Raw genomic sequence first — 8603 nt, 5'->3', positions numbered from 1 at the left:
GATTCCTCTGGTTCCCCCCTCCACCACCCAGTTCACACTCGGCCTGAGGAAAGGTTTGACGCACGATAAATTAAAAGATGAATCACTGAATAAATGGATATTCCAAGGCGCAAAGCGTTTCTGTGCGCCTGCGCAAGAGAAGGCGTGGGAAGCTGTTTGCTACCTGGCTGAGTCCACTGGGGGCCCGAGGGGAGAGGGAGGGGCTTCCTCAACCTCGCCCCGCCATTGGCCAGAATGGTCCGCATTGGCCTGACGCCACACCTCTGCGGCCCTGCCAAGCACGATTCCAGCCGGCCAAATCCACCACCCACCAACTCCTGTCAACTACCACCTTGCAGCCTAGTGCGTAGAGGGGCCGGCTACCTGAGGGCTTGTAGCAAGGGAGACTGGCTGCTGGGGACAGCGCACCCGGCGGAACAAAGGACTCGAAGCAGCACTTTGAATTTGCTCTGAATTTTATTAGGATTACCAGGGTTCACAGGGAATGAGGCAGGACTTCTGGGGGAGGGGGACAGGAATACCGCAATGGCAAAGCGGCCTTGCATAGACACCGATGCGGGCTAGCGGGCACAGCGGGAAAAGGGGAGGGAAAGAGAGAGACTTGGGACAACAGGGTGGCAGCAGAGCCCCCAAGGCCACAGCAGTCCGCCCCGCTTCGGGATCAAGGGTGTCCACTCCATACAGCACGAGGAGGGGGATAGAGGGGCCCTGACCAAGGCATCACAATAAATACATAGCAGCACACAGAAGCCTGCGAAGGAGGGCCAAAGGAAGGGGGAACCCCCTTTCCTCTGCCCCCCCAAAATAAGAACTCTGCAATTACTAAACCATAAAAATAAACTTCAAACCCGTGTACGAAGTCGGTCACCCCCCAGAAGTGCAACGTGGGGCCTCAAGGCCTAGCTGAGAGGGAGGACAAATGGGGCAGAGGGAGAGGAATACAGAGGCCGCCGCCACAAGGGCAAGGGCGGGACGTTTGTTTATCCGGTTTTGCCTCTCTTTCCCGGGTCGGCCCAAGCGTTTTGGACCTGCAGGACCTCCTCCATGTCAGAGTCTTCCCAATCTTCTTCGATTCCTTCCTCCTCCTCACTTCCTTCCTCGTCATGGCTGTCCTCACCTCCTGGCAGCAGAGGGCAAAGAGAGAGGCAAGGACCAGAAAATGTAAGAGGGTGGTTAGATGGGCTGTTGGTGGTGAGGGATCACTTGCCAAGCACCTCTGCTTAGAACAAGCGGGGGAGCGGGGGAGGGCACGGCGGGAGAACAGGGTGAGCTCCTTGCCTCTGTCCAAACAAAATTGATAAGTCTGTGAAAGTACCTTTTTCTTCCCCTGTATGCATCAATGTGTCTTTTCCTGAGCTGTGACCTCAGCTGAATAACCCTATTCATCTGGAGGCAGCTCCCTCGCTCCTTCTCCCTAGTGTGATCAAAACAGACCCCAGTCTGTCTTCTTCAGCCCCATTCCCCACCCTCACTCCCCTCGTAGGGCTGGGAAGATAGCTCTGCCTCTCCTCCAACAAAAGAGGTGTCACCTGGTGGGAGGGGATGGGGCCAGCAATTCCCTCCATTTCCGTAGTCAACCTGAAAATGTCTAGATTGAGTATACTCACTCATTCAGTGCCTCCTTCCTTAGTCCCTTCCCTTCAATGGAAGTTTTTGACTGCATGGTCAAAACCCACAGGAGTGGTTGGTTTTCCCCCAGAGGTGCACTTTATGTCCAACACGCCCTTACGACTTCATGTTTCTCCCTGTATCCCATCAATCTCACCACTAATGCCATTCCCCATCCCAGGAAATGGCACCTCCTTTTGCCAGTCATCCAGGCCAGAACCAAACCTGGGAGTCATCTTAAACACCATCTTTTCCTTCAAACATAGCATTTCCCAAAATGCATTCTTTGGTGAGCAGTGAGCAGTGGCTTCTGTGGTCAAGAAACTTAAAAAATACTGGGTTCCACAAAGTTTAAATAGGTTTCTTACAGCAGGACTTCTCAGAGCCTTTAAGGTGCTAATGTACATGTGACTCCATATGGAGATATTACTATAGGCAGTATATTCCCTAACATATCTGACCACTAAATCTTTTTGTGAGACACAGCTTTCAGAACTGGTGAGGGGTCCTCAGAAGACAATTGGGGAAAATTGTGACCAACATACCATACATTTTCACCCTTCCAGGTTCATGTGATCCCTTCCACCGAGAATGCCCTATAACACTCCTTAAGACTAATGCAGCTTTCAACTCAAATGTCACTTCCTTTCTCTAGTTTTCCCCTTCCTCATTAAGGTAGAATTAACTGTTCCTTCCTCTGGGCTCACAAAGCATAACATTCACTTCAGCCCCAGCTCCCCAAACAAAACTGGGAGTTGCCAGAAGGCCAGGGCAGAGTACAAAGTGTACTGAATTGCAATGTGTTTGCTACTTTCCATCCGCCCCCCCCTGCCCCCCCCCCCCCCCCCCCCCCCGTGTGTGTGAAACAGTCCTCAGTTTTCCACCTACTCTCTCCTATCTTTTCCCTCCTCTTTGTCTTTTGCTGTTACAACCTATGTACCCATCATCTACAACTGAAATGTTTCTTTGGTTTTGTTACATTTGTAAGTTAAATGTTCCCTGGCCTTACTTTGTTTTAAAAGCTGCACAGAATGCTTTTCTCTTTTCTCCACAAGGGCAGGATGTGCTCATGCCTTGATTCCCTGATACTGGCCAGCTTTTCTCTGAGAGAAGAGAAAGGAGGGAAAACAAGAGGGGGTCTAGCTCACCTTCCTCAATGCCCTCTTCCTCTTCTTCCTCCATTGATGATTCTTCTTCCAAGACGGTCTCTACCTCATCATCATAGTCATCCAGGTAGTTGCTGTTAACTTGATCCTTCTCAGGTTCTTCAATGTCATTCACATAGTCATAAATGTCTCTGTCATCATCATCACTGCCTTCATTGTCACCTTCATTGCCGTCATCATCACTGCCTTCATTGTCACCTTCATTGCCATCATTATCTTCATCATCACTGGCCTCATTGTCTCCATCATTGTCACTGTCACTGTTGTCCAGGTTGTTGCCATAGCTGCCACCTTTGGGGTTCTCATCATCACCATCAGTGTTCTCATTGTTGTCATCAGGATTCTTATTGCCAATGGCAACCTCATTGTTATCAGTGGTCTCACTGTGGTCTGGGATCTCGCTGTCACAGAGGCTCTCGCTGTCACAGAGGCTCTCGCCGATGTCAGTTATCTCATTGTCAGTGGTCTCGAAGCAGTCAGTGGTCTCCATGAAGTCAGAGATCTTGATGTCATGAATGGTCTCATTGTCGGTGATAACATCACTGTCTGAGGTCTCGCCAATAATGTCTTCCATTACTTGATAGTCATCCATGATCACCACCTCATACTTGTCCCTCTTTTTACTGTGCGAAAGCCTGGGGTTGAATATAAGTTTGGTGGGAGGTGGCGTACGCAAGACAGACTACTGAAAGGTGGTAAGTAACTGGGGAGGCAGTAGGCTACAAGGGCTCCCAGGGATGAAACTAGGGTGGGTAGAGTCCCATTTCTGCCCCTGACTGTGTAATTTCAGGCCAATCACACCCCATTTCTGGGCATCATTTCCCACTTGTATTGGACTGAATTATTTCAAAGGTCTCTTTTGGCTTTATAAATCCTATATAACACTAACAAATCACCTCTCAGCCTCCAACCCCCGATCACCTTTCTTTCTTTTCCTGCTTCTTTCTGTTTGCCCTGTAGCCGCCTTCGCCCATCATGTAGTAGCGCAGAGGGTTAACCCACAGGTCATTCTTGATAATCTGTTGAAAGAGAGGGGAGAAGGGAAAGTGGAGCTATGAGTACAAGTCTCAGAACCTACTCCCAATTTCCCAGGCACCCAGAGCCAAGCCTAGAGAGGCCTTCTCTGGTACTACCAGGAGGGGCCCCACCTCAGCAATCCTGTCAGCCTCTGGGAGGCTGTGATTTGAGAACCAGCTGAAGAAGCTGTGGTTGCTGTTCTGGTTCCTGTGCTTGTGGGCCTGGGGTTCCTGGCCCCGGTGCCAGCGGATTGGGGTAGAGTGAGACACCAGCCGGCCTGGGGGAAAAGGTAATGGAGAGGGGACTGGACAAGTGTACATGGAAGACCCATGGATTTGCCCTGGGACTGCCTCTTACCCGATCGGTTGCACTGGAACTCCTTGACAATCACCATGTTTGTGAAATAAGGGTTTGTCTGGAAGTACAGCTTCATTTTGTAGCCCATGGAGATATGTCTGAGATCCTGTACCTGCTCAGAGTGGAAGGTAATGATGGAATCTCCACTGTACCATGGTTCCCCGCCCCCCGCCCTCTCCTCCAAGGACCAGATTCCTTGTCCAGTCTTAGTAAAAAAAAATCTCTTTGGCCTGACCTGCAGATTGGTCAAGTAGCGGAAAATGTCTTCATCACGTTGGTTGATCAAGATTGAAATTTTGGGGTGGTTGAGGAACTGAGGGAGGGAGCAGTTTAGGTCAAGGAGTGACTGTTCATTGAGAGAAGGAGGGAGGGAAGGCCAGGCAGAGCAGGTCAGGCAGGGCAAAGCAAAAGAGAAGCTGGAGCAGAATTCCTTCTGTGTTCATTTGGTATGTGTGAAGCAAGTGGATCATGGGACCTGACCTGTACTTCTATTTCCATCATGCTATATGGTGAGGGCCTGTGTTTATGCTATGTCAAACCTCTGTATCAGGTGGTCCTGCTATAGTTGTTTGTTGTGTCTGGGTGCTGAGGGTCTATGTCCATGTGATATGTCTCTGGATGCTGAGGACTTGTGTTCACAAGACATTGTGTATCTGGGGGCTGAAGGTCCATGTCCAAGTAAAGCTATATCTGGTTGTTCAGGGCCTGTAGTCACATAATGCATATTTGGGTGTTATGGGTCTTTGTCCACATGATGTTATATGTTTGGATTTGAGGGTTTGTGTCCAAATGATACTGGGTACTGAGGGTCTGTGATCATGTATACTTTGTGTGAGAGTGCCAAGGGTGTGTATCTATGTAATTGTTAGAATGTTAAACCCATGTGTTCCTAACATGCTGCACGTCTGTGTGTCCCTAAGATGAGCTTACCACTAGTGAATGGGAATTTCTTCCTCTCCCCTTTCCTTCATTTAACTCTTTGATCTCCATTCCTAGGTACTTCTTCTGACCCTTCAGGGGCTCCAGAACCTTTCTAGCCCCCTTTTCTCCAGCCAGGGTTGGGGTCTCCCTAGTATCTAGGTAGATGCCTAGGCTTTGCAGAGCCATGTGTGAGTTAAGCACCCATTCTAGGCAATTTCTCTGCTGTGGTGCCCTTCCCCTCCCTCTTCACTGTCTCTGAGTCAGTTTATCTTCTGCGTGCCCCTCCCTCCTCCTTTCAACATTTTTGGTCCAATTTTTTCTGCTGTATGCCACTCTACTACCTTCCCCCCTTCACTGTCTGTGATGCATTTTTTAATATTATGTTCTTGCCCTTTCCCCTTTCCCATCCATAGTCCAGCTTTTATGTTGTATGCCCCTCCCCCTTCCCCATTTCTAGTCCAGCTTCTCTGATGTTTTCCCCACCTCCTTCCATCCCTCCTCCATCAAAACTAGACATTCTTTCAATAGAGGCCAGCCCCCACACCCTTTCGCCCTGTCCGTCCCTGCCCCCACATCCCCCCTTCCTGTCATGGGCTCTTGGCCCATGAGTATAGATGACAAGGATACTGCTTTGACCCAGAAGCCTGGGATATGCTGGATGATAAGGTCTCTGCGCTCCAAGAAGGGTCTCCGCATCTGGATGAACTTGCGCTTGAGACGGAGGAAGGCCTTGCCTGCCTTGATGTTCACCGCCTCCAGGTCCAGCTGAATATTCTCCAGTGCCTGCAGGATGTACTCTATCTTCTGGGCATTCATCTCTTTGCTTTCCTTCTTCACCTTCCTCTGCTTCCTCTTCCTCCTCCTCCTCTTCCTCACACTTTCTTTTTCATCCTCATCGTCTTCCACTATGATGATGGCCTCTTCCTTCCCCTGTAGACCAGCTAACATCTGGTACCCCCGCCCCCCTATGCTACAGGTTTCTAGGGCCTTTTCTCCATCAAAGCTGCTGGGCTCCGAAACCTGAATGTCGATTTCCAGGCTTCCCCCAGAAACCTCCGAAGGAGAGAGTGTTTCCAGGCTCTCCGTGGGAGGGGGCGCCCCCCCATACCCAGACTCGATCTCAGGATCCCAGCAGGAACACCCAGCACCCAGGGTGAAGTACGCGCGGACTCCCCCCTCCTCCAGAATGACATAGGGCGGCGGCGGGGGCAGAGTGGGGCCCAGTCCCACCCCCCTCATGTCAGCCAGCACCTGTGCCGCCTCAGTTTCCTCCCGGAGCCTCGGGCGCTGCTCCGGTGGAGGCAGGGGCAGTCGCAGGAGTGGCGGCGGCGGCGGCGGCGGCGGCGGCGGCGGCGGCAGCACGTCGTCCTGAGGGGGCTCCGAGCTGCTCAGGCGGCGGGCCTTGGCCGGAGGCCCCTCATCCGGGCGGTCCATGGTGACCGCGCTCACACCGCAAGGGGAACCGCGCTCGCCCCTTCACTCAGCCAGGCCGCTGCTGCCTGTCACACCTGAAGCGGAGCCACCGCGCCTCACGCGACTAGCTCTGCTCACAGCCTCGCTCTGGCGTTCCCTCCCACAGCTCCTGCCCTATTCCCTCCGCGCCAAGCGCCCAGGCCCCGCCCCTCCCTGATGTCAGGGGCCCGTTTGCTTTGCCATTGGCTGTTGGCCGTAGAGGCGTCACTCACGCTCCCTAGACCACTGCTCGCTCTCCCGCAATCTGCTTGCCAACACCCCACCTCATCACTTTCCCATTGGTTCTCCTCGGTCAGCCAATCATCGGGCTGACACCTCCCCCTCCCCTGACCGACCAAAGGGAAACTGCTGGGCAATTGGCCGTGAGAAAAGCTAAGGGGAAGAAGCCCTTCTCCCTCACCTTTCAACGTTTTATCCAATGGGAAAAGTACCAATGGTCCTCCTTTTATTTTTAATTGAATTAGAGGATAGAGGGAGGATAAATGGTGATGGAAGGAGACTTGGCTTGGGGTGAACACACAATACAATATACAGATAATGTATTGTAAAGTTGTACCCCTAAAACCTATATAATTTTATTAACCCATGTTACCAGTGGTTCTTAGGACCAGAAAACGAACGCAGGCACGGAGCACGACGTGCTCAAATCAAATTGGAGAGCCTAGCTGTCGTTCATTCTCCCTCCCCTCCCCTCCCCTCCCCTCCCCTCCCCTCCCCTCCCCTCCCATTTCCCTTCAGGAACTACGCAGTTTTAAAAAACTGCCCGTGTCCCTTCCGCAATCCTCGGCTTTTGCCCTGCAGCAAACTCTGATGAGGTCCCTGGGGGCTCAGGGGGCTCTAAATGAGCCTGCACTTTAGAAACCTAGGGCCTTTGGTTTGAGGCCAGGTTTTGACGTGGCGTTTTCCATCTCTGCAAAATGGCTCTAGAAATAATAATCACGCAAAAAAAAAAAAAAAAGGTAACTTCCTATGCGTCATTAAAATGTGATTCAGTTCGTATGCTAGATTTTTCTAGAACTTTGTCTTCATCTACCCAATACTTCTTCCCCTCCTTTCCCCTCTCCCTGTACCCAGTCTATACTGTATTAATTGTATTTCAAACATTATTTTGGCCAGATGGACAGTCTCGGTGAGGCATGGTGGTGGGGTTCTGGCTTTGGTTGGGATTCAAATCATGGGTCTCTTCCTCGCTTTATAACTCACTCTCTCTCTGAGCTTCAGTTTCACCTCCTCTAGGTGAGGCGTTCTTAAAGTGTAGGAAACTGCCCATTGCAGCCTTGTTGTAGCAGAGAACTGGAGGCAACCTAGAGACCCATCACCAGGGGAATGGATAAGGAAAATGTGATATATGTGTATAAGATGGACCACTAGAATGAGTTAGATCTGCATACGGCAACATGGCTGGATCTCTCAAAAACAGAATGTTGAGTGAAAAAAGAAACAGAACAAGATTTATAGTACAATACTGTTTATGTAAATTAAAACACATAACAATACCATATATTTTTCACAGATACACATATATGTAAATAAACACATGAATGGTTGATTGGAAGGATGTATGTTAAATACAGGAGAGTGGGTGCCTGTGTGGAAGAAGGGAATGGGATCAGGGATGGGCGATGAAGGGGACAAAATAAAACAAAATAAAGAATAAAAGGGCTTCGCATGGATCAGTGATGATATAGTGTGCCAAGAACTGAGGAGTATGGTCAACTCAATTCTGTGCACCTGAGAGAATAAGTAAATAAATAATAAGGTAATCAAGTGCCCAGGCAACAGGCTGGCTGGGTAGACTCCCAGGCTTGGGTTCCCTCCTCCTCTGACATCCCTCCCTCTGAATTTAGCCAAAGTTTACCCAAGTCCCAGCTGTGTAAAGTAGGCCCTTCAGAAGATCTCCCATCCCAGACTGAACAGTCCTTCCAGAAGCCATTTCTTTGTGGGGGGCGTTTCCTAAGTCTATATGTTCTCCCCAAGTCCGATCCCTAATTCCCAATCCCCATTCTCCATGGTGGTCCAGTTTCAGGAACACCTTGTTTAGGTTTTGGAGAAGAGATTGAT

At 50.5% G+C, this 8603-nt stretch overlaps 1 protein-coding gene across 1 annotated transcript; it reads right to left on the bottom strand.

The window, feature by feature from the left end:
• Nucleotides 1–452: 452 nt before the first annotated feature.
• Nucleotides 453–6625, bottom strand: TSPYL2 (TSPY like 2). The gene is made up of 7 exons (XM_054565706.1): nucleotides 5697–6625; nucleotides 4384–4461; nucleotides 4149–4260; nucleotides 3923–4068; nucleotides 3696–3793; nucleotides 2757–3409; nucleotides 453–1120 (listed from the first exon to the last, which is right to left on the bottom strand). Exons 1-7 carry the CDS (start codon nucleotides 6501–6503, stop codon nucleotides 981–983), a joined length of 2034 nt encoding a protein of 677 aa, XP_054421681.1. The 5' UTR covers nucleotides 6504–6625; the 3' UTR covers nucleotides 453–980.
• Between the last annotated feature and the right edge of the window lie 1978 nt (nucleotides 6626–8603).

This window comes from Pteronotus mesoamericanus, unplaced genomic scaffold, assembly GCF_021234165.1.
Source record: "Pteronotus mesoamericanus isolate MK-2021 breed Mesoamerican mustached bat unplaced genomic scaffold, CSHL_Meso_final contig_166, whole genome shotgun sequence".
Classification (NCBI taxonomy): Eukaryota; Metazoa; Chordata; class Mammalia; order Chiroptera; family Mormoopidae; genus Pteronotus; species Pteronotus mesoamericanus.
Note: the sequence above shows the minus strand (reverse complement) of the source record. Positions and strands in the feature narration are given on the sequence as shown.

Bases quoted from the DNA above. Each gene is read 5' to 3' on its own strand.
- TSPYL2 (XM_054565706.1), bottom strand. From the start codon at position 6,503: ATGGACCGCCCGGATGAGGGGCCTCCGGCCAAGGCCCGCCGCCTGAGC. The intron at 4,069-4,148 runs GTAAGAGGCAGT...CTTTTCCCCCAG, and splicing joins GTTCCAGTGCAACCGATCGG to GCCGGCTGGTGTCTCACTCT. The intron at 3,794-3,922 runs GTGGGGCCCCTC...CTCTTTCAACAG, and splicing joins AGGCTGACAGGATTGCTGAG to ATTATCAAGAATGACCTGTG.